Source organism: Brienomyrus brachyistius, chromosome 7, assembly GCF_023856365.1.
Source record: "Brienomyrus brachyistius isolate T26 chromosome 7, BBRACH_0.4, whole genome shotgun sequence".
Taxonomy (NCBI): Eukaryota; Metazoa; Chordata; class Actinopteri; order Osteoglossiformes; family Mormyridae; genus Brienomyrus; species Brienomyrus brachyistius.
This window is the reverse complement of record NC_064539.1, coordinates 17,838,893-17,864,165: the sequence shown is the minus strand read 5'-3', so window position 1 is coordinate 17,864,165 and position 25,273 is coordinate 17,838,893. Positions and strand designations below refer to the sequence as shown.

Genomic DNA, 25,273 nt, shown 5'->3' with positions numbered 1-25,273 from the left:
CGGCCGACGGCAGAGTAGCCTTACTACACCCTGCAGGGGGGGGCGAAAGGCACTGCGTACAAGCGACAAATAAAAACCTTCGGGAATAATGATTCATTTCGCGCATGATAGAACCAAGACTGTTGGGGGAAAATGTTATTCCTTCTCTAATAATTCCAAATCTATACAGTATGATATTCCGCATTTCTATTCAGCTATTCAATCCTTAGTAAATAACAGCTCAAGCTAAATATTAATTAAAAATAACCATTCGGCTATTCCGATAGTAGGCAAAGTGGTAAAATAGACACAAACCAGAGATTACTTTGTTAGTCCATTTTAATGTCCCAGTTTCCAGTTATAGCTTTGTCTTACATAAAAGTATTGGAAAGTATTCTGTTGCATGTTAAAATGAGTTATGTTTTATGGCTTCTCATTTGCTTTTTGTAATTACTACAAGGGTAGAATACTGATAAGATTACAAAATTAGCAATATTATCATTTGGCAATGACAGTGTACACCTCAGATAACCATTTTTATCGCTAGATGTTGATATGACTGCTTGTATTAAACTCCAAAAGAGAATGTGGCCTGTTTTATAGCCTGGTGGATATATCTGAGATTAGGCTCATTCAGAGATTAACACGGGGACAAAGTTCTTGCATGAAGGCAGTCAGGGTCTTCACTGATTGCATTTGTGAGATATCTCCTGCTTGGAGGGGGAGATTACAAAAAGACTATGCTCCTCCATTTAGCCGTCAAAGATAGGAGCTGAGAACACAGCTATCAGCTGGGAAATCGAATGACATAGCAATTCTGTAACCTTTTTAATGTGTTTCTTATGCATTTATACATAGACAGCAACTTGACGCTGATGTACAATAAAAAACACAATATATCTGGTCATTTTTATTTAACTGCATGGCTGGGTGTAATCATACCATACATCTATAATCAGGAAAATCAATGTATGTGCATCAATCCTCCAACTCTTTTAGAAAATAAACTGTTTAAATAAACATAACATTAAAATGCAAAACTCATAACTATTACACAAGGCAGGTGCAGCTCACTGCTCCAACACGCTCAGTTATGTAACTTTACCGAAAAGTGCATTATAATTACTATGAAAAGACACACAATTCATGCTGTATTGTACAGAAGTTTTACCTCCAAGTCGTCATACAGAAGATCACCAATTGAGCAGAATTAGACCGAGTGGCAGAACTGGGTGAATAGGTGTAACAAGCAGTTTACCATCACTCCAGCACGTTAGAGTTCATGAAGGCGACACCTTAGTCATCTAGCTGAAGTCCAAAGTGCTCATACAAGTCGCGTGTGGTCACACCTCGAGCCGTCGCTGCAGACGGAGAAGCATGGTCAGTCAAACGTCGCTCATTAAACACGAACCCTAGAAAATACAAATGCAACCGTGCAGCACTGAACAGCTTAAGGCTGGTTCATACTTTTCCGCACAGGTACTAACTGCTGAAACGTCTAGGACACATTTGATGTCACTGTGCGACTCCGTGGACAAACGCCCGCTGCACTCCACATTTGTGTCTGCGCAGTGCTGTGCACGCAGCTCTGGGCTCACTGCACAAGATCGATTCGCTAGCATCCACCTTGGATGCTTTTGACGAGCGTTGGGGCAGTTTGCAAACCCTACAGACTATGTACAAGGTAATCAGATTGTCACATACATGTAAATGCGTGTGCATGTGCGCGCAGACCTGTCCCGAATTGGAAATCTCACGCCAAAGATGGTAACCGTGTGAGCTGCCTCTGAATTTGCAAAACATGGACACAAACACCACTGCCGTGGTACGTGTGCAGGGAATATCAGAATAATAATTTATATTATTAACAAAAATATAAACACAACACGTTTCCGTGCACACATACGCAGAGTGGATACACGAGTGTTACCCTTGTGTGGAGAGGTATGAACCAGCCTTTAGGGACACGTGTCCACGTCCAGATGTGCATTCAAATCCCGTGGCCGACACAGTAATACAACTGCTGGGCCTGGAACTCTTAATTATAGGAAACTCTGTGCTGTCATCCTCAACTGTATAGCCCTTTGGACAAAACAGCCTGATAAATATCTAAAGATTCAAGATTCGAGCAATTTATTCTCACATATGCGCTACATAATTCAATTATTATTCTGTTCACTCCAGATGCTGTAAAAAAAAAAAAAAAAAAGTAAAATGAAAAAAGTAGGTAGAATATAAAAGGTACATATCTACTGGAGATTAAAAAAATATACATCACAGTGAAAACAAAAATGAAACAGAAATATTCATGTAAAATATACGCAAATAGATAAATATACATAAAAATACATAATATATGGGTAAAACATGTATGGTGCAGGAAACAAAAAAACGTACTGCAAAACAATGCAAACGACGTATCTCAGTGAAATAATGTAGCGCAAAGTAATGACATAAAATAAACTTACCAAGTTTGCCCAACAGGGTCTGACCAATGTCCTTTATGTCATTGTACTCATGCAGCAGGTCAATATGCTGTTCCAATTCCTGCACTCCTACACCCCTGTAAAAAGCAAATAACATTTACTGGAGAAAATGCAGCGTGTTATGATTGAGGTCACTGTGCAGACCTGCATCCTCAACGATCTATGAACAGACAACGTCTACACACTCGCTTTCCAGGAGGGCGATCTCAGAATCCAGTTCTGTACGCTTTCTCCTCAGCTCCTCAATCTCTTCTTCAAGGCTGGGCTGGACCAGGGAAGTATGGTGCAGGATGCTGGGAGACTGAAGCTTGTAGAAGGTGAAGGAGAGACAAAAAAAAAGTAAAAATGGAGGAGAGCAATCGTTAAATTCCATAAATGTGCCCTTGAGAGGTAAAGTGAGCTATCCCACATGTCACTCAAAAATGAGTTTAGTGTCCAATATTAATTATTGAGGGTCTATCTATCTTTTAAATATACCGAGGTCTGTGCTACCTATGATACATATCAATTGTAGGGTATAGGCACACTGATTTTTTTGAAAAAATTTCAACTTCGGAGCTCATTTTCTCAAAACTTTGTTTTTGTGGGATAGCCCACTTTACCTCTCAAGGGCACAAATGTATTGAACAAATGATTCCCAGAAAAAGGTCTATTCCAGACTAAGGAGGAGTAAAGGTGATACAATCCACACACACAAAATCCAGAAAAGGACAGTTGAAGTTAACCTTGAAAACCAACTAAATGGACATCAATTTAGGTGAAAGAAAAATATATACAAAGGATAGTCCGAATTTGTAATAAAAAACACATGAAATTGTAATACACACAACAGTGAAATGTGTTCTTCAGCACTAGGTAAACACTTTTACGGACAATCAGGTTCATACCATCTTAACAGTTTTATCCGAAAAGTTGTTGTACAGCCAATATTTACTAGAATAGAATTTCTTAAATAGAACAGACTGTGGAAAACTGACAAACTTACAGGAGATTTGAATTTGGAATTGATATTTTTAGATCCGGAGTAAGGCATCCTAAAGAAAAAGAAATATAAAAAAATTAACATGGTATGTTTTTTTTATCTGACAAATGTGTTTGTACTGCATAACGAGACGCACGTTATTTAACATCAAACTATACTAGACAGGGACCAAAAGCGCCTCTGAAATGAAAATCTTTAACCCCATAATTAACATTTACCAAAATACAATGAACAGTAAAGAATGGATTTGAATATTAATTCACACCAGGCCGAGAAACGCCATTGACTCCGCTACCAACACCGTGTTACTGTATGTATGCAACCCCACAACGTTTATTTAGTGGTAATTGAATACTGTCGAAACAAAAGATACAAATTACGTCGTAATAAGTGTATGGCGACGTGCATGGAAATGAAATAAAAATGTACTACGTGGAAAAGTGAGCACTTTATTCAATAGAAATACCTTCTTTTCGGGGTTGATTTCAGGGGTTTATTTGAGACCTTGCTAGCAACAGTAGCTTTCCTCTCTGAATCCATTACAAGTCACGCAAACGCCTTCTATGTAATTCTAGAAACTGTTCTTAAATACTTTAAACAGTTCACGGTAACTGAGAAGCAGCCATAAGGCATGAAGCAACCCGCCATGAACTCTTTGAAAACCAGAGCATTTCCGGTTCCTTCCGTTGCGTAAACGTCCGAGTTAGACAATCACAGAGTGCAGTTTACCATTTCACATTTTAATTGGTTAAAAGTAAGACATGTGATGTGTTTATCGCGTATGTTTAAAATTTTGTTAGGCTATAATCACTTTTAATATCTTGTTGTACGTTAATGGTTGTGGCTTGCAGTTTCTTTTTGTACATGCCAATAAATGGCAGCTTAACGCATAGTATGCTACTAGAGAAATTGATATGAATTTAAATCAAACCCATCATCTTACACAAATGTTTACAAGACATGCCGTGAGCATGCTGATCTGCCGTGAGTAGCTACATGCCAAAAAGGAGATCCTGCAAATGCAAATATGCCAGTGTTTTACACAGCTTCACTTATTTAAACACATAGACGTGGAGATTCTGAAGTTTATCCCAAAAAGCACAGGGCTTGAAGTTGGACACGCTGTGGGCGTGGCGTCAGTTCATCGCAAGGCACACACTCACACAAGAGTTACTGCAGAAACATCAGCCCACCTAACAGCATGCAAAGGATAACTGGGCTACCCGGAAAAAGCCCGTAGGCAAAATTAACTCTAAACATGCAGGCGAGTCACCACAAACTTACTGCATCGCCCAATTTAACTTATTTCAATGCTGTTCTACTTGAACTGCACAACATATCATTCTCATCCAATGAAGAAAGTCATTTCTAAATGCTAATAGCAATAAATTTAGCAGATTATTTTTGTACGGCAACAGATGTGCGTGTATTTTCTGCGATGGCCTTTTTTTTAATAAACGAAGAGACGTGAAGGGGTATATACCGCCACCTATTGTTGGGAAGGAGGATCGGGCATGCAATGTATCTTTCAATTATTTTCTTGTATATGATTAACCAATAACAACTATTTGCATTTAAACCGCAAAATAATTCAAGAAGATGAAATATCCTTGAACGTTTAGTACCAATTGAAAACAAAAACCGGAACTCTTGCTGTAAAAAACCTGGAGCAGATTTTAAATATAGACGGGCGGAGTGAAAAATCGAAAAGACAACGCGAAAAATTGAGCTTCAACACCGGTAAGTGGCGACAGAATCCAGTAAAGAGAAAAAACAACTGTTCGAGTGTGCAATACCGATAAAACCAGCAGAAAATACTGTTTGTGAAGAAAAGGATGTCTTTGAAAAGATACACAGATAATAATTACATTAATCCAAGGAAATTGTACATATATGTTTTGCTTGAGAACATGGTGGGAAATTGGGGTGTTATTTGTGAATGCAACTTCAAAATGGAACAAATTTGATAACTGATCTTTATTTTTGACATGTATAAAAAGGAGGAGCACAGAGCGTCTGTAGTCAAAAAGTAGTTCTATCGAGCATATTATTTGTGTATGACACATGTGGTTACTATATAACATGCAAAAGTTATATTTTTATATATATATATATGGGTAATATTTATTACTGGCATATGAAAAACGCAAATATCTTCAAGCAGCCCTTCCATTAGGCATGGATTAGCAGGCTTCATCTCAAGCCTGGTATTATGAAATCTGGGAGGGCATGAGCGAGTGAGAGTGCGGCTGTGCAGAGACTTCGAATGGATTGTAACTGTTATCTGCATCTTTGTATCTGTGTCATGCACGCAGAAATGTTGATCAAACTGCTAATAAAAAGCAGAAGGGACTCTTGGGTGAGTCCTCGCTGTCTTGGGAAAAACATCGGAGGTTGAGGAGTTACCGATATATGTTACTAACGAATGTGATCATGAGAAAAATCCTTTTTACAAAGTGTTAACAGACATAAACTGCCTTACATTTTCCAATAACCTGAACTCAACTACAACAACACATTTGGGACTGTTTTCAGGGGTATTTAGAAGAGTTTTTCCCTGCTGTCAACTTTTATTGTATATTAATTTCTTAAAAAGAATATGACTTATCAAGATCCCTAGTTGACTCCATAACACAGGTATTCATACCAACAGGGTAGCAAACAGCAGCCCATTAGTGCTCGGGGAAATCACGGTGTTTTTAAACTTGTTGGCTATATTGTTAGAGGTCAGTAGAATTTTATTAGGATTTTCCCAGAATGTAGACAATTTCTGTTCCTTGTTGTTGGTCTCCGTGTATCGGTAGTGCATCCGCATGCTTTTCCAAATTAATCTTGGCGTCAGATCACTGACAGAGCCGCGTCCCTTCTGTTTTATTTGAATATTTTTCTGTTCAGCCTCTGTGTCCTTTAAACAAATCTGATGCGTACCACAGAGTAGCGCTTTGTTAGTAAAAGGTAGAGATAAAACAACGAATGAGAAAGTAATGCAAAATAATGTATACATCAAATACACAGGCCTTATAATACTGTAGTTCACACAGGGTAGGCCTGACAATCTGAGGATCGCTGCCTGCTTGACAGTAGAGGGCAGTGCTGAGTACACCATCGGGTAACAAAAACACATTCTCACTTAAAAGCATTTGCACGCAAACTCTCTCACGAAGATAGGCTCTTAAATAGGCTTACACACGCACACAAACACTTACATACTCACCCAGGCACTCTAAAAAGCTGAAACGCACACAGAGTCATTCTGTCAGGGGTCCAGTACATACGCACTGCCCAGGTGTCTTCCGTTGCACCGTCATTTAACCTCAACGGTTCATTTGAGCTCAAATACTTTTCTCCAAAAACAACATCATTAACTCCATTTCTTAATAATTCCGTTCCCTAGCTTTTAGTAAAAAATGTCTGTATTTGTTTATTCTCATTAATGCTTAAGAATAGTTGGCTATACAACTATTCTTATATACATCCTAATATATATTCATTATATATCATATATGAATATAAATTTATTCTTATATAAGTATATTTTTATAATATACAATAACTCTGTATGAGAAACAACAATGTTTGTATGTGAAACTACATTTAAATCTGCCATCAAACCCGAAGAGGAGAAGCCCAACCCCCCCTTTTTGAAGTTTATACTTGTGCGGAGTGGGTGGTTATCTAGCTGTTAAAACCCACCATGTTATTTTGGGTCAGAACCTCTAGAACAAAACACTAAAAAAGAAAAGAACACTTTGCAGTCTCACTGGCGTTTCTTTGATCGCTTGAGTCGGACTTCTCGCTGCGGCTGTCGCTGAGATCTGCTCATATTTATCCCTGAGAATTTGCAGGGTGGCAGATTCCACACTCTTTGAGTGTTTAACTGTGCTTCTCCTCCTAGTCTGAAATGGCTTCAGTACAACCCAGGCAGCAGTATCCTCCAAATCTGGGATAGCGAATCCAGCTATATGCAAAGCAAGTGAGTCCAAAAACACTGATGATCCACCCAAACTACCAGTGTGTTTCTCATAGGTCCTGACTGCTAATTACATAGATAAAACTCATCCATCCATCTCCCAACCACTTATTCTCAGGGTTGCAGGGATAAAATTTCTCATTTGGGCAAAATGTCCAACTTCATTGTCCATCATTCCTCCATAGCAGCACCTCCAGTACAGGTTACTAGTGACCAAACTACTCAGAACTGACAGAAAAAAATAATTAGATGCATATGTAACTCTTGGCTTGAGAGACTGTATCCATTGCATCATTCTTCTCATTCCTCAGTGTTAAATGGAAGCCTTCCATCTTGATCTGATAACCATCTGGGGATCTCGTACAAAACATGTCCTGTTTAAGAACCCAAGTGAATATGGGGAAAACACGTTGTCTATGTAACATTGTCATAACTCAACTGGCGTAACTGATGACACAGTCTGCTGCTTCTTAGTTGCTCTGCTTTGGGGGGGTGGATGGGATTGAGGAGGACCAGAAGCACTAACTGATGATCGGAACAGACTCTTAGGTAGCCTGTTCATTCCTTGTGGACAAAAAACAAACAGGAGCCCTGGGTCGGCTCCCCACACCTCTCACACCGAGGCTCATCGATCCCACACTTTCTTCCTGTGTGTGTGTCTACTTGGGGGAACATGTTTCTGTCTGTTTACTGGGTTACTCTGCATTATCGGCGTCACTCTCAGTGTCTCTGTGCCGTAGATCTGCTGCGTGCTGTGGACCATCTTGCCACCCTTCTTGGCATGGTTTTGGGATCCATGCCAGCGGGGTAGAGCTTGGTGGGGGAGGGAGAGCAGGGCACCGGCAGGCTTCAAGGGAACTGGCCATTTTCCATTGTGTGCATTTTTTTGTGCTTGTCTCTGTGCGCTTGGGGAGAAAAGGGTAGGGGTGGAGGGGCGGCTGCTTGCTGGGAAACGACTCCCTCCCTATCCGTCTGACTGGGAGCCGCCAGCCTGGCTGCGAGGCTGACGACTGCACAGCGGCAGCAGCCCTGCGTTTCCACAGCCTCTCCTCCCCCGTCACCTCCTGCCGATCTCCTCCTGCTGTGATTTGGGGGCCTGGGGAAGGGAGGGGATGCAGGCACACACCTTACCGCCGAGCGGAGCACGTCGGCCCTGAACCCTGGACGCCGATTGACCCCGATGCTCCAGGACCGCAGTCAGGTAAGTAGAGGGAGATTTCCATCGTGTCGTTTATCCGGCGTGCTGTCATGTCAGCTAGCTGGGTTGCTTGTCCCAGAGCAAAACTAAAAAACTCAGACACAACAACAACAGTCATCTCAGGCAGACAAGTTGACTTTCTCCAGCATGTGGCTTGTGCTAAGACATGGACTGGAGTTTAGGGGTCTGGATTCAGGAGTTATGAACCAATAAAGTGCCGTGGTGAGAACTCTGCTGTCTAAGTGGGGGTTTCCCATCCTGGCCCAGTCAACCCAAGGAAAATGCAGATTTTAATCAAGTGATTCGAATCAGATTTGGCAAAACACTGTGGAGAACTGATTTTAAGAAGCATTGCAGTCATTACTATATTTTGTAATTTAACTAAATACCGCATCTGTCTAAATTAAGTACGTGGAACCAGTTGCTGTAGTTTAAATGTTGAACAATAAAGTAATAATCGACTAATGTAATGCTTATCATTCCTTTTAAGAAGCAAAAACATATATATTTTTATAGTTTTCTTTGCATTTCTTTGCAAGTTTTTCATCTATTCGTCCACAAATGAATATTTAACGTAACTGTCAAAATAGCTATGTTAAGCTTATTGTAATGCATACTTTATAATTTAAACAATCGTTAACTCAATAAAAGTTAAACAATAAGGCTGTGGAATAAAAGTCAGCAAACATAATGATTTTTTTTTCCAGCATATAACATATTTTGGAAGCAAGGAATACAAAAAACAACCAAAGTATTGCTATATAGTGCACTGTTACTAAACAGTTGTGTAAATTGCCAGGCAGTTGTGTTATGCAGACAGTGAAAAGTTGTTGTTCTGCATGATATGGACAAGCATTTTAGTTTGTTATTAAAATTTTCAGCTAAAATTGAGCTAATTAAACATCCTTGGCCATTGGCCTTCAATGATTCCTTGATAGAATGTCAAGTTGTCCTCACAGCTAAATGACCATCTCATATAAACATGATGATTCATGCACTGATAAAGAAAATATTTTTGAATGACTACAGAGCAAATTGTATTCTAAGTATACATACAGTAATTCAAACCCATTTCCGCAGCTAAAAATACATTTGTAATATAACTGCCAATATATATTTTTAAATAATAATCTGTCCAACAGCTGTAAAGTATGATATATGTCAAATATACAGTTAGACGAATGGATTTTTGTCTCATGAAGTTATGCACTCATAATAATCTTGAAATTGACTGAATACATGCTAATGTTAAAAATGCTCATTTTGACTGATGCAAACTATGATAAACACAACACTGGAAAATACCGATCTCCTTGCTGTGAAAATAAGGGGGTTTATGTAACCCACTTCAGAAGGCTAGACCAACCTCTCCAGGTTTCCAGGCTCAGGGCCTTGGAAGGGCAATAAGGGGGTGCGACCTTTGATATGGACAGCACTGCATGAGGTCGGTGGGGGAAATCTGTGCGGTGGAGCCTGCGTTTGCTCCGTGGGAGACTCAGCCTGCATGCTGGCTGCGTTTCAGCTGTGTGGGAGCATGATACACCCCAGTGTTCAGGCACGGAGCGTAGATTAAGACACCTGCCAGCAGCCCCCGAGAACCAGAACAGATCCAGGAGTAGCGATCCGGATAATCCAGATTTTCTCTTTTCTTTTAACATAACATGCAGAACTAAGGCATGCTTGTACACAACTGGACCCAACGCATAACAGAATGTAATATAAGGTATACATTTTCCATAGGCATGTAGATATACAGTGAAGCCATGTAAGCATTACAGATAATGTACTAGGGTGGATGTGTTCATAATGCCAGCTGCTACAGATTGATATGACCGATGTTTTTATTAAAATGAAACAAAACACTTTGTTTATTGATGGAATAATTTTCCCAGCTAAGAGGATTATTTAAATATTAAGCATAGTCTGCAGCTAAGCTTTCAAATTGGCAGCCTCTTGACTGTACAACCCGAATGACAAGTAATAATTGTACCTTCAAAAGGTACAAAATAGTACTTTTTTCTGATTGTGTATTGCACTGTAATTTGTCTTGCGTTGTCTCGTATTTTACTACACTGCTGTTTTGTCCTTTATTTGCCCTGTTTTTTGTCCTGTTGTCCCTTCATGCACCTGTCCCCTTGTCAACTGTGACGATAAAACATGATGTGGAGCAAAGCACTGAAGACTGAACACAGAAGAGCAGCGACTGAATCACTCATCTGTCTTCTTTGCTTTCCCAAGGATGAGGTTCTGGCTACAGGGGGGGACCAGCCTGGTGGTGCTGGGCGTCTTAACTCTCTCACTCTGTGGGAACCTCAATGCAAGTAAACAGGTATGAGGCAGAGTCGTATAGCCAGACAACCTTTGTAACACTTTCGCTATTATAGGGTCTATTTTTATCAGGGCGGTGCGGTGGTCCTAGGAGGCCGCACTGCAGCCTCACACCTCCGGCTGCGAGGGTTTGTATCCTGGCTCTGCGCTTTGTGTGTGTGTGTGTGTGTGTGTGTGTGTGTGTGAAGTTTCCAGATTTCTTCTGGGTACTCTGGTCTCCTGCCACAGTCGAAAGACATGCACTTTTGTGAACTTGTGTCTCTAAAGTACCCTTAAGGTGCAGATGTGTGTACCCTGTGATTCCGGGATGTGCAGGCCTTCCGGCAACCCTGTACGACGAGCGGAGTAATTGCTTATTTTTATCACTACAGTATAATGTTGACTTATAGCCCATATAAAACTTGTATGTCACTCTTTAACTTTTGGCGCTAAGAGGATTTTTCGATCAAAAAGTCAGGTAAGCGCATATATGCATCCATTACCATGTTTTATACCTGACGGTAAAGTAAACTAGCTTTTCACATTCCGGAAGGGGGGCGTGGCTTCCAACAGTGTGGAGGAATCCATGGTGACTGCGTATTGGTGGGGGGAGTGGTCTAAATGGACAGCCTGTACACGCACCTGTGGAGGAGGGATCACGTCGCAGGAAAGGCATTGCTTAAAGCAGAGGTCAGTCATGTGACCAAGAGCAACATTATTTAAAGTTGTGTACTTCAACATCCTAGACCTGTGTTATACTGAATCTACGTGCCAAACCGTGCAACAGATATATGTTATTAAACGTTCGGAATCTGCGGAAGACCACGGCTCAGCACGGTTTTCCATGTGTTCATTGAAAGGAAGAAAGTTGCTATGGAAAAATGCAATATGACCTGCACTGGCAACGCAAGGCAATATCTCCTGTGCAACACAAAGGTAAATTCAGAAGTAGCAGCCAAGCATTTGTCAAAGAAAAACCACATTGTTTCTGAACTCACTATTCAGTGTGGGATAAAATACTAACGCCTGTGTATTGCAGGAGTGTCCTTCCTCTCGGCGAAGTTTTCGAGAGGAGCAGTGCTGGTCCTTCAACTCACAAATCTACGATGGAAGGAGGTTCCGCTGGAAGCCCCTCTATTCTGGTAATCGGAAGGCTGGAACCAGAACCTACCCCACCAAACTCAAAAAACACGGGGTCCGACATTGGGGTGGATGTGGGGCAACAGGGGGCAATTTCTTCCCCGATGTTCAGAGTTTCCAGATGGTGCATGTTGTAGATGAAGGATTTGCAGAAACACTGTCCACCAGAAATCCTGTATGTACATGAAATATACCCAGCCTCTTTTGTTTTGGCCTGTGCTGCCTTGCAGAAGATTATGTCCACATCTCCAGCAACCCATGTGACCTTCACTGCTCCACCCTCGACGGTCAGAGGCAGCTCATGGTTCCTGCCCGTGATGGAACATCGTGCAAATACAGAGATTACCGAGGAATCTGTGTCAACGGCAAGTGTGAGGTTAGCGTGTCATTCGTGGCTTTGAAATCTGGCTGCTCTACGTTTCCTCTTTAGGAAATAAGAAATCTGATGCCTGCATTCATGTATCTTTAGGATTAGGGCTTCATTGTTTGGTTATGAAATCGTCGTTGCTAATGGGAATCACCACAGGTGCACCCATGGGTACAGACGAGGATTGAGTCTCACGTTGTCTCGTTGCAGCCAGTCGGCTGTGATGGGGTTCTCTTTTCATCCCACACGCTTGATAAATGTGGGGTCTGTCAGGGTGATGGGAGCCGCTGCAGGAGAGTTACTGGAAGCTTCCACCAGAATGCTTCCAGTGCAGGTAACTTGAGTCATATTCAGCACTGCCTCAATCTTCTATAATTGTAAGCAGTGCCACTTGAAGCTCCTGTGGAGTTCTAGTCAAGCTTAACTGCCTGCAACCCCCTCAACACCACACAACCCCCCCAGCAGATGGCGCCTTTGACAGCCACCTATGTCATCTTATTAGTTGACTGGCACTGGTTACAAGGTCTTGTTAGTAGTAAAGAGATATGAGACATTCACCATGAGACTCAAAGGTAAAGTTGCATCTGTGCTTTTCCCCTCAGGCTATGCCTTCATCACTCAGATCCCACAGGGTTCTTGGGACATCCAGGTCATTGAGAGAAGGAAGTCCGCAGATATTTTGGGTGGGTGGCTCCTGTTTTTTGTTGTTCTTGCAAGGGATGCATGTCGGGAGTGAACACGAGTGTAGCTCAGTTTGCTGAGGATATGAGTTTGTGCTCAGCTGGTCCAGCAGAGTGATGACATCATTTTTGGGCTCCCCCATGCTATGCAGTGGACCCCACTCTCTGACTCCAAGCTTTCTTCACTTGTTCACTTGGGCAAAAGCATTTACTAAATAAAAAAATGTATATATACACCAAAGAAAAAAATTCAGTCTTGAGGGGGCACAAGTAGTGTAGTAGTAAACTATAACTTGTGCCTAAATGAACCACAATCTAAGTCTGAGTTAGACACTGATCTCATGTTCGTTCGTCATTATCGAATCTTATCGTTACTATATTTGTTACTATATCTGTTAATTCTGTAAACCTTTGTCAGCTACTGAAGGGGCAAGTAACAAATAGCATAAGTGAAATATTGATCTCATGTTTGTTCATCATTAATGAATCATGAGATTCTTTTATAAAGTAGTTTGTGTATTTGTTTGTGATTTGTTCATGATTTATTCTCCAGTAGTAACTGAGATACTGCTAAGTATTTGTGCTGCCTCAAATAAAGTGTTACCGAAACGTTCTTTTGCACAGTAGCCAAGGACAACATAGATTTGCCTAAAGTAAATGTCTTTGAAATTCTGGTTTTGGTTTGGAAATAGTGAGACTTCAATAAACATGGGAAGAATTCTGGAGTTTTTAACTTAATTTAAGTCAGATGTGAGGCAAGGGTGCTATAGTTTGAGTTACTGTGGCACAGTGCCGAGTCTGTGTTTCCAATTCCATAGTAGTTGGACCTACAATAATTCTGCAAAGTTAACAGTCTTAACTTCATTTATTGACATTAAGATTGACTGATTCTGTAAGAGTGATTAATCATATTAAATGAAAAAAAATCCTGAAAAAATTAAAAGCAAAGTATGATGTCTACTGAAGTGCTGAACTGACAGATACTGTCGGGGTAAATGCAACAATATCCTTTTTATATTTCTAGTCATTTTCTAAGGGATTCAGGGATGATTCTGTGTCTCTGTGCTGTACAGCTGTGACCGACCAGGCTGGAAAATTCTTCTTTAATGGGCCCTACAGGATGGACAACCCACAGAACTTTCAGGCTGCTGGGACAATCTTCAAGTACCGACGTCCCATGAACATGCATGAAACTGGAATTGAGTACATTGTGGTGAAGGGGCCCATAAATCAACCCATCAATGTTCTGGTACTGTCACCTTTTACCAATGTAGGGTCACAGGATTTGTGGGAAAGCAGTGATAGTTTGTGGGTCCACCCACATTCCATCCACTACATTTAACATGAGTATAGTGAAGGTACCACAGACCCATGCTGTACTTCTCCAGAGTCTAAAAAATAATAATGATGTAAATATAAAACTATATGCTGCAAAACACCAAATTTTATTCACTCTTGTACTTATGATGATTTCTACACTACCATTCAAAAGTTTGAGGTCACTTAGAAATGTCCTTGTTTTCCATGAAAACATACATAAAATGAGTTTGAATAGGAAATATGGCTAAATAAATAGAAAATAGTCATTAACAAAGTTAAAAATAATCATTTTTGAAATTAAAGTAATTTTTGCATTCTTCAGACATTGCTTTCATCAGAATCTTCAAGCAGTGATTACAGCCTTGTAGACCTTAGCCACTCTAGATGTCAGTTTGTTGAGGTAATCTGATGAGATTTCACCCCGTGCTTCCGGAAGCATCTCAAACAACTTGGATTGGCTTGATGGGCACTTCCATTCTGTCCAGCTGCTCCCAGAAGAGCTCAGTAGAGTTGAGATCTGGTGACTGTGCTGGCCACTCCATTATACACAGAATACACAACATTCCGCTGGAACATAGGACTAACCGTTACTGATAATAGACCTCTGTACACCCATGTAGATATGCCGTTTCCACTTGTAATAGTAATTTACAGCATTACCAATGTCTACACAGTATATCTGATCAATCTATTGTTATTTTAATGGATGAAAAAAAGGTCAAAGTAACCCCAAACTTTTGAAAGGTAGTCTAGGCAGGGATGGGCGATTCAGGTCCAGAGAGTAAAAATCCAGACCAAGTTTTTGTTTCAACCAATCTGTTGAGTACTAAGAGTCATAGTCAAAGAGCATTCAACTGGTTGGTTGAAACAAAATCTTAGTGTAGACTTAGATTAAGCTGAATAACCCATCTCTGCTTCTAGGTGTGGAACCAGAATGGTGGAAGCCCCTATATCACCTATGAATACACAGAGTGGCAAATCCCTCCTGCCCTGCTAATGGAAGGTCCACTGGCCAACGTTGGACCTGTAACGCATAAGGGTCTTTCTGAAACTGACCAGAAGCAAGTTGTGGGGCAGGAGCCCAGGGCAGAGCAAGTGGGAGAGCTGAAGGGCCAGGTGACTAATGAAGTATACGAGGGGACAGCGGTTATCCACTCCAAGCAAGAGCTCTTGACCCCGCCTCACAAACCAGGTGACATGCCTCATGACATCACATCTTGATAACATCACAACAATTGCACATCCCTTCTTCTTCCACGTCTCAATACACACTCAATCTCTAAACACATTACTTGTGCGATGACTTCATCCCCTTAACCTGGTTAATTTATATGGGCAGTATTTAAGCTTATCCCTCTAGGAAGTCGTCAGTTCCTTTATGATGAATGTCCGAGACTCTCTGAAAGAGACATTAGAAATCCCATCTAAGACTAACACTGCAACCTGCTTGACAATCCAATTGCCCTAAAATATAACTCTCCATTGCAGGATGCTGCAGTTTTTAAGGTTTTTAGGCAGCCTGGGAGAAAACTATAATTTCACCATGGTTCACTAGACAGATTTCAAGCTTTCTGTGCAAAGAACACACTTTACCATTCTTTATTCATGGTCAGCCTTACAAAGAGCAGTACGCAAATGAAAAATTGAAAGGCCCTTGCATTTTGTCCTTTCATAATCAGAGGATCTCCGATGTGAGTGGTCGTAGCTTAACAGTAGAACCTCTGGTCCTGTATCTGAGGTCTGAGGTCTTTGTGCTGAAAAGGATAACCTTTGTGGAGCTACCTTTAGGTACATCTGTTCCGAACTTTCTCAAAGGCTCACCTGCACATGCTACAGGAAAGTCTTCATCACTCAGATAGCTGGTATTGTGTTGGAAGGCCAAGGCGAAATTTGGAATGTAGTTGTTGGAGGTTTCTTCCCTGTTACTGAAAACTGTATATTGTTAAGAAAGAATTTTTTAAAAAGCTTTTGATTATACTTCTTCAAGTAGTTTATTTTCCTCATGAATGGACACATGATGATTTTTTGCTTCATGGAAAAAAGATTTCAACACTTGTGTTGAGTTGGATCAGTTTGGACAGCTACCCCACATGTTTAAACCATCAGTTTATCAAAAACTCCAATAAGATGTTCAGTGCAAGATAATCACATTCACCACATCATTCATCAAGGGATTCAAACCCTTGTTTTCTCCTCAATACTACATTCACTTGCTTTTTTTTTTCTTTTCTTGTGACTTTGTAGGGAAGAACAGCACCCACTCAGGTGACATGGGTGCCGGTGAAGACCCAGTGGCCAACAAGCCAAGTTCAGAGAATCTCATCTGGAATATGTTTCAGGGGAAGTCAATTGCTTCAGGGATGCTTCACATCAATTTCTCCACCAATCAGCTGCTCACTACAGGACAGAAGTTACATTCAACAAAAGTGGAACCGCCAGGACGACATGCCACCAGTCTGGATGGTGGTGCTCCCTTTGGACACAATAGCTCACTGCAAGAGCGTATTCACAATAATGACACAGGACACCTGCTTCTTCTCAACGGGACACTGCTGCCCAGCTTTCACAGTGATAACAGAACCAACCACACAAGGTATAAATACTCATATCGTCCTGCTGAACCTCTCTCCTTCTTCATGTCATTTATGGTCTTGCCTCATGTGGAGATTACAGACAGGACATTCTGATCTTGCAGAGTTTGATGTGATCCTGGGTCAACAAGGGATGTGCTTGTGCTTCACTTCTTTAACCAATCACAGTCTTCATCGTATGACATCAGCACATTGGTCCATTTTTTTTCATTTTCAATCTCAGGGCTGGGGCGGCATGGTGGTGCAGTGGTTAGCACTGTTGCCTCACACCTCTGGTACCTGGGTTCGAATCTCCGCCTGGGTCACATGTGTGTGGAGTTTGCATGTTCTCCCCATGTCGTCGTGGGGTTTCCTCCGGGTACTCCGGTTTCCCCCCACAGTCCAAAAACATGCTGAGGCTAATTGGAGTTGCGAAATTGCCCATAGGTGTGTATGTGTGAGTGAATGGTGTGTGAGTGTGCCCTGCGATGGGCTGGCCCCCCATCCTGGGTTGTTCCCAGCCTCGTGCCCATTGCTTCTGGGATAGGCTCCGGACCCCCCGCGACCCAATAGGATAAGCGGATTGGAAAATGGATGGATGGATGGATCTCAGGGCTTCCAGCCATTAGGTTTAGGGGCAGTGTGCGTCTCAGCAGGCTAAGCCTCTGTGCGTCTCACCACAAGGTTGCTGGTTCGAGCCTCGTTTGTTGTTGTTGTTTTGACTGTTATCAGCATGAAATAGACACCCTTACAGTTCATTGCTCTGTAGGGCCTCTGCAGGTTTGCATATTCCTGCTTAGTTTGTTTATCCATGACATGCCCCTTAACAAAAGGCATCCACAGTAAAACGGGTACTTTAGAAATCTGTGCACCTTGCCACTTAACACAAAGCATTTTTTTTTTATTAATGTGGTGAGGAAGACTGTGATTGGTTAAAGTGCAATGCTAGCCCCTCCCTTTTTTGACCCAGGGACACATTGAATTCGGTAAAATCAGGACGTGCTTATAGACAGGACAGGATGGATATCCAGCTTTTGACAACGGGACAGTAAGGGGGGGGGGGGGCACATGTGTCTCCCGACAGCTGTGCAAAGATTTGAAAAGCACTTCATAACCTGGGCACATTCAGAAAGTGCCCAGCCTTTGGAGATGGCAAGCTGAGGACAGGTTTGCATTTCATCATATTTATAATTCATATACACGTCTCTGTATAACATCCAAACGCTATTTTAGTGGTATGACTGTCTGGAGATGATAAACAGGAAAGAGAGCCTCATTTTAATTGCAGGAAGGACTGAAGCGTCTTTACAAAAGTAGAAATATAATTTATATATTAGATGGCTACAGCTTATCTTGGTATACCATGCTAATTTGATGAGAAAAAAAAATAATTTTCGCCTTTATATATTTTTTATACTGAGCGAAGATTTAATGTCCTTTTGAAAGTCAGGCCTGGATCTGCAGCTTATTATTTGACTGCAGGAGAGGAAAAAAACATTTGAATTTTGGTCTTTGAAACCTCATCAGTTTTGTGAAAACAGCTGCGACCAGTTTAGCTGTAAAATCAAGTATCTTAATTAGCTTATTGAATAACTGACTTTTTAATGAGGAAATGTGAGATGGGAGACATCTGAAATCCTGAGACCTTACTCTGGAAATAAGGGCCAAGTGTAATGCTTTTTCATGCAGTTTATTAAACTCTGACACCCATATGTTCACCACTGAATCCATTAGTGTAAAAAACAACTTCCTTTATGTGACAGCATGGTGACCTGGTACAGCATTCCCCCCTAATTTTGGGATTGCTGGTGTGAGATAAAGTTCTATCTATAGAAGCTTAGGAATGCCTTCCCATATGTGTCACAAGCTATGGGTGTGCTAGGTATTACAGAGTAGGTGTTTCCTGTCATCCCACATAAACTTTGTATGTAAGTAATATATTTTAGATGTAGCCGGTGTGTTCTGAAACTGGTTGCATGAGACACCAATCATGACTGGTGAATTTCTGTCTTTTTTTTTAACTAAAGGTTATTATAATAGTGGTGCACAAAATGACGCTACTTGAACCATTTGCTGTAGTTTTTGACCCCACTAGATGGGGTTCTCTGTCCAAAAAATAGGCACAAAGCAGGTCCCAAAGCAAACCAAGAGCACCATCTAGTGGAGTCAGAAAATACAGCAAATGGTTCATGAGGTATCACTTTGTCCATCACTAGCACACATATAGCAACCTTAACTATTACTGGGCGTTACCTAGGCTAGGCTAGGCTAGGAGTTTACCAGCTGTAAACTGGATATACCCGAGACTGTCCTGTGCATGTCACACTTTAGTCTGGTCTCTAATTAAGAGATAATTAAATAATTAAGTGATTTATTTATTCCATGACACTGGAAATATTTGTGTTACAATTTACTCAACTGGAAGGACAAACTGTCTTCTCTGTCTCTCCAGGATTTCAGATAATAACAACATAGCCAAACAGTTGTGATTAAGACGTCATCTTGTGTGAATGGGCGACTTTTTGAATTACTAATGTTTTAATAAATTTTGTGGTATGTCTGTATTGAAGCTGGTTCTTTTTGCAAACTTGAAAGTTTCATCTAATCTTAAAAGGAGTTGTGATGAAAAACCTAATTTCTTTAGTAGCCACTAGCCACGTCTTTGCTCTGATGTAGCCGCATGAATTGGTACAGTCACAAGCTTCTGTCATTCCCTGGGGCTGCCATGCTTACAAAGCAATGTGGGTGTGGATGCCTGTTTCTATATCATGCACTTGTTTTGTTGTGGTCACTTGCATCTTTACATATAGTAGACGTACAGGTGTGGTGCCAGGTGATCAAATTGTGGGGGATCTTGGGGGTCCTTGGAGCCCCCGTAAGAAAGAACATATACGTATCTGTGTACCATAGCTACACTTCCATATTACTAACCCTTCCCCCAGTCCTGCCCCCCCCAAATCAGTCTCCACATGGGGACTCCCCAGGTTGTCTGTCACAGTTCTCACACTTGTGTCCGGATTCCATACGCTGACTTGCTTATAGGGCTCATTGGGTTTGGTGCAGAAATTCGGTTCTCTTTGTGTTGGCAGGAGCCACCGGAAGAACTCTGGGCTGAGCACAGCAGACATGTACCGCTGGAAGCTCTCCTCTCAGGAGCCCTGCAGCAAGTCCTGCTCCATAGGCACTGTATCGTTCACACCCGCATGCACACACAGGCACAAAATGAAAGATCTGAAATCCGGAACGATAATCCTTAAGTCATTTTCCATATATGATAGCCTTGCTTCTCTGGTTCTGATTGGACGACAGGTGTGGCCAGATCCTTTGTCACCTGTGTGCGCTATGATGGAGCAGAGGTAGACAATACCTACTGTGATAACCTGACCCGTCCAGAACCCGTCCATGATTTCTGCATAGGAAGGGAATGTCAGCCCAGGTAAGCTTGGCGTCAATGTGCAAGTTTACTCAGATCTAGTGAAAGTTGACGAATGAACAAATCTCCTGCCTGAAGCAGATTGTACCATTGCTTCTTCTGGCATTGTTGCAGTAGCTTCATATCATGGTTGGCTGGAGGGTACTCTTTATAGGTGGGAAGCGAGCAGCTGGAGTGAGTGCACCCGTACCTGTGGTGAGGGGTTCCAGTTCCGGCTTGTCCGTTGCTGGAAGATGCTGGCCCCTGGCCTCGACAGCTCAGTCTACGGTGACCTCTGTGACCTGGCACATGTGGAGCGACCAGTGGAACGACGCACCTGCCAAAACCCCACCTGTGGGCCCCAGTGGGAGGTGGCTCAGTGGTCTGAGGTGAGTTTAACAGTGGGTTGGGATACCAGCCTGGGGGGTCGGACGCAGTTTCCCGTCATGTAAACTTGCAGTCTTTTTTTATAATCAGGCCGGGTGGATTTGGGACACTTGTTTTGGACTGTGAAGGTTGATAAAACAAAGACTTGGATCACTGTCAGTGTACAGCCAAGTGTGGCCACTGGAGTCAAGTGACCAGAGACGTCAGATGTTCTGATGAAATGAACACATGTGACGAATCGACTCGGCCGCCGTCCATCAAAAACTGCACCGGCCCGTCTTGTGAGAGGCAGTGGGCTGCATCTGAATGGGGGCCAGTGAGTATCGTGGGGGAGCAGGGGCCTCAGGTCCAGTGAGTACCATGGGGGAGTGGGGAGTCCAGGTCCAGTGAGTACCATGGGGGGGTGGGGAGTCCAGGTCCAGTGAGTACCATGGGGGGGTGGGGTGCCCAGGTCCAGTGAGTACCATGGGGGGTGGAGGGTCCCGGTCCAGTGAGTATCATGGGGGAGTAGAGGGCCCAGGTCCAGTGAGTACGTTGGGGGGTGCAGATCCACTGAGTACTGTTGGGGAGGGGGGTCCAGGTCCAGTGAGTACCATGGGGGCGGGGGCAGTAGGTCTGTGACACTCAGATTTGTCAGCAGGAAATCCCATCAAATGCTTCATATAATTATAATGAATCACCATGTAGCTTTGCTTTTCTATTTAAGTAAAGCTTATTTTAATCTGAAGTACACAACAACAAGGAAGTATTTTGGTAACTGACTAGAGCAAGTGTTTGCAGCAGCACCGTTTGAAATGTAAAGCATGTACATTTTTCAATAAGAGTACAAATAATTGGTAATGCTTTACATTAACTGCACCTCCAAAATGCATTCATAGAACATTCATTAGCAGTATATAAGTATATCATAACATCCTATCATACCTTAACAACTTTAATATACATTAGTGACAGACACTGAATGATAATAATAAACATTATAAATCTATAATTGTATAATATTTGTTGTTAACAGGTTTAAACCTGTTAAGGTATGTCAGGATGTTAAGGTATATAGTTGCATACTGATTATGAATGTTGTATGAAAGCATCATGATGATGCACTGAATATTCTGTGAATGCATTATAAAGGCATCATGAAGTCTTTCATGTAAAGCACTACCAAACAATCATCGCTATAACTCTAAGCCCTTTTATCTCCTGGCTCAGTGCTGAATGCCTAACCTCTTGACATGCTCTCGGTCCAGTGCTCCGGCTCGTGTGGACAGGGCATGATGATCCGGCACGTCTACTGCAAGGCCTCAGATGGACATGTGGTGCCTGATGCTCAGTGTCCTGCTGAAGATCGCCCCCTGGCCATACACCCCTGTGGAAGCCAGGACTGCCCCCCACACTGGATAGTGCAAGACTGGGACATGGTGAGGAGAATAAGGGCCAGAAGGAGGGTGGAAAAGGGATCAGGCTGCGAAAAGGGTTCTACGATGGGGAAAGGGTAGCAATGGGAAAAAAGATGCTACATGAACCATTGGCAGTATTTTTGGGCCCCACTAGATGGTGCTCTCTGTTTAAAAAAAGGGCACAAATAATGCCTCAGAGTCATTTTGTCCATCATTAGCTTAGGCACATATATGGTAACCTTAACTACAGTAAAATCCCGTCATAACGTACTTCAAGGGGCCTGGCAAAACAGTCCGTTATATCCAGAGTTGTTGGATGCCCAGAACACAACTACAGGACAACATTTACTAATGCCACACCCCAGCAGACACACTTGTGGTATAGATTATTATATTGTACATGTAGTAATCCAGCTTCACCTGATCAGATGCGTGACTATTAATGATCCCGACTATCCCGGCTCTGCTGGATATCACCAGCAAGCATGCACCTTGAAGGCGGAGACTGCGTGCGAATAAAGCTACAGCTAATTTGGCCCTGGGGACCAAATTGTTTGTCCGTTATAAGAAAAATTCCATTATATGCGAGTCCGCCATATCTGATGCTTTTTCTACATGTTCTTCAAGGCACAAGGCCGGAACCAGCTGGCCTCATCCGTTGCAGACGATATTCCGTTATAAGCAAGTCCGATATAACGAGATTTTACTGTATTATGGAACGATGTTACCTAGCCTTGTTACATTATCGCTAAGATACTCTTTGGTATAAAGGCTAGGAGTTTACCAGCTGAAAGTTGGAAATGTCTGAGGCTTTCCTTCTGTCCATGTTACACTTTGGCCTGGTCTTTAATTAAATGATAGAATTAAATTATTACGTTGTGATTAATTTATTCAGTGACACTGGAAATATTTGCGTTGCAATTTACTTAACTGGAAGGACAAACTGTCTTCTCCGTCTCTCCAGGAATTCAGATAATAACATTGGCAGATGGTTGTGACTGAGATGTCATCTTGTCTATCACTAGGAAAGAGTATTCATAGTCAGGGCAAACTCTTTCTCTCAAAGTGTAACACGACATGTGGCCGCGGTATCAGGCGAAGAATGATCCTGTGTGCTGGGATCACTGCCGGCCTCTTTCAAGTCCATGAGGACAGCGAATGTGCTGCAGAAGTGCGACCGGACGGCGAGAGCACCTGCTTTGAGAGGCCATGCTTCAAGTGGTACACCACACCATGGTCAGAGGTCAAATAAGCCACGTCTGACTTCACATTGTTTTCCTTTATTGGCCGTCTGATAATGATCCTACCCACTTTACTGCATTTTTGCCAATAGTCTCTTCTTGCTCTCCGTAGTGCACCAAGACCTGCGGCACTGGCACTCGCTCAAGAGACGTGAAGTGCTACCAAGGAAGGGAGCCTGTCAAGGGGTGCGACCCCCTAACCAAGCCCACCAATAAGCAGGTTTGCCCCTTGGATCCCTGCCCAACACAGCCCCCAGGTACAACCAGCCTCATGGGTAAAAATGAATTTGATTGCAAGGGGTGAGAATAACAGATCGGTGTTTGGTGTCCCTTGTTCCAGATGAGAATTGTAAGGACCAGCCGGACACCAACTGCTCCCTGGCCTTGACGGTTAACTTGTGCAGCCATTGGTACTACAGCAAGGCTTGCTGCCTGTCCTGCAGGGGCACATACTTCTGACACTGGAAAGACCTGCTTCCTACTAATCTGCCTCGCTATTGTGGCAGGAAGGAACAATTTTCGGTGGAGCGTCAAGGTCCCGCGATGATGCGTCCATCCAGTGCTGCAATGACTTCACTGTGTGTCCTGGTCACTTAAAGTTCAAGTGAAGGTGAAATTTAATTGCTAGCATAAACCGCTTACATTAGCCATAATGTGCTGAGATGCATAACCAAGATGTGAGGGTGAGGGTAGGCTGTGCTTCGCTGTACAAAACTCCATTCTCATTACATTAATATAAACTATACTGCCAATGAACTTTTGCACATGGAGGACATGATGCATTAATTATCTATGCAAGGTATTACACATCTATGAGGTGCCTGTAGATTGATGAATGGCAGTGAAGTTCTTTGAAGTCACTAATTATGTGCCACTAAATGAAACCATATAGGACAAATGCAATATTACACTACGACTGTAACTATATCACTTTTATGTATATTTGCCATATTACCATTTCTCAAAAAATAAAATGCAGAATGCTGTCTTTAGCTAAGGAAATCCTGCCACTTCCAAAGGAAAAACACTGTAACATCCTATGAGACCAATGTTTGTAGCTCTCACTTCTTTACTTCAAACATGTTTAAATGTGCTGGTAGTAGATTTCTTTCTTGACTTTCTTTGAACTTAAGTATGCTCAGTAACACTTATGAACTAAGCATGCATTTGTTTATAACTTAGCGTCTAGTAGGGTTTAATATTTATTTAGAAATTAAATAGCATTTTTCTTATTATACTATACATATATATATATATATATATATATATATATACATATATATATATATATATATATATATATACATATATATATATATATATATATATATATATATACATATATATCTATATATATCATATGTGTGTATATATATACATATATAACATATAAACATTTATAGAACAAAGAATTTCACATATTATTAGGCTGAATAAGGAATGCATATTCTTCTTGTTAATTCATAATTCTTTCTTATCCAAACATATAAACAAATAATGTAATGAACAATATAAAGACAAAATGATAGAATGGCAAAAAGCTGACAAGCACGTGAGCCTTGGACTCACAATTAAACAAATTACATTAAAGCCACATTCTGGTGTCATACACAAAACAGAACATCCCAAATCACCAAGGTTATATGGTACAAAGCCAGCATAAAATGGTCCCTTCGGCCTGTTAAATCTCAGTTTGCAAATAATTCTGTCGAATACAGTATTTAATTAAGAATATTCTAACTTATGGAGTAAAGATTAATCTTAAAAAATATTTTAAAATCTTAAAAAAGATTTTTTTTTTGATTATGAAACTTCCACAAACAATTCCGCTCCAGTA

General features: G+C 41.7%; 2 protein-coding genes across 4 annotated transcripts; one reads left to right on the top strand and one right to left on the bottom strand.

Annotated features, from left to right (window-relative positions):
- Window positions 1-876: 876 nt before the first annotated feature.
- On the bottom strand, window positions 877-4,126 carry swi5 (SWI5 homologous recombination repair protein). Its single transcript, XM_049019158.1, has 5 exons — window positions 3,914-4,126; window positions 3,451-3,499; window positions 2,651-2,772; window positions 2,448-2,542; window positions 877-1,340 (listed from the first exon to the last, which is right to left on the bottom strand). Exons 1-5 carry the CDS (start codon window positions 3,985-3,987, stop codon window positions 1,276-1,278), a joined length of 405 nt encoding a protein of 134 aa, XP_048875115.1. The 5' UTR covers window positions 3,988-4,126; the 3' UTR covers window positions 877-1,275.
- A 2,912-nt stretch (window positions 4,127-7,038) lies between these two features.
- Window positions 7,039-24,428, top strand: LOC125745892 (ADAMTS-like protein 2). 3 transcript variants are annotated; one of them, XM_049019150.1, is made up of 19 exons: window positions 7,039-8,618; window positions 10,854-10,944; window positions 11,476-11,612; window positions 11,783-11,858; window positions 11,962-12,064; window positions 12,293-12,438; window positions 12,640-12,763; window positions 13,032-13,112; window positions 14,183-14,358; window positions 15,351-15,621; window positions 16,674-17,022; window positions 20,089-20,180; window positions 20,309-20,435; window positions 20,587-20,800; window positions 20,959-21,114; window positions 22,046-22,216; window positions 23,262-23,438; window positions 23,549-23,693; window positions 23,777-24,428. In XM_049019150.1, the coding sequence occupies exons 2-19, from the start codon at window positions 10,855-10,857 to the stop codon at window positions 23,893-23,895; spliced, it is 2,754 nt and encodes a 917-aa protein (XP_048875107.1). In that variant the 5' UTR covers window positions 7,039-8,618; window position 10,854; the 3' UTR covers window positions 23,896-24,428. The 3 variants fall into 3 exon arrangements, with proteins under 3 accessions (XP_048875107.1, XP_048875109.1, XP_048875110.1); XM_049019152.1 differs by lacking the exon at window positions 7,039-8,618 and having other exon boundaries at window positions 11,787-11,858; XM_049019153.1 differs by lacking the exons at window positions 7,039-8,618; window positions 10,854-10,944 and having other exon boundaries at window positions 10,966-11,612; window positions 11,787-11,858.
- The last annotated feature ends 845 nt before the right edge of the window (window positions 24,429-25,273 follow it).

What these genes read in the sequence shown, in the direction of transcription:
- swi5 (XM_049019158.1), bottom strand. Translation starts at nt 3,987, where the DNA reads ATGGATTCAGAGAGGAAAGCTACTGTTGCTAGCAAGGTCTCAAATAAA. An exon ending in ATTCCAAATTCAAATCTCCT is followed by an intron (nt 2,773 to 3,450) that starts GTAAGTTTGTCA and finishes ACCTTCTACAAG; the next exon opens with CTTCAGTCTCCCAGCATCCT. An exon ending in GACCCTGTTGGGCAAACTTG is followed by an intron (nt 1,341 to 2,447) that starts GTAAGTTTATTT and finishes CTCCGTCTGCAG; the next exon opens with CGACGGCTCGAGGTGTGACC.
- LOC125745892 (XM_049019150.1), top strand. Translation starts at nt 10,855, where the DNA reads ATGAGGTTCTGGCTACAGGGGGGGACCAGCCTGGTGGTGCTGGGCGTC. An exon ending in ATCAACCCATCAATGTTCTG is followed by an intron (nt 14,359 to 15,350) that starts GTACTGTCACCT and finishes CTCTGCTTCTAG; the next exon opens with GTGTGGAACCAGAATGGTGG. An exon ending in AGGTGGCTCAGTGGTCTGAG is followed by an intron (nt 20,801 to 20,958) that starts GTGAGTTTAACA and finishes GATCACTGTCAG; the next exon opens with TGTACAGCCAAGTGTGGCCA.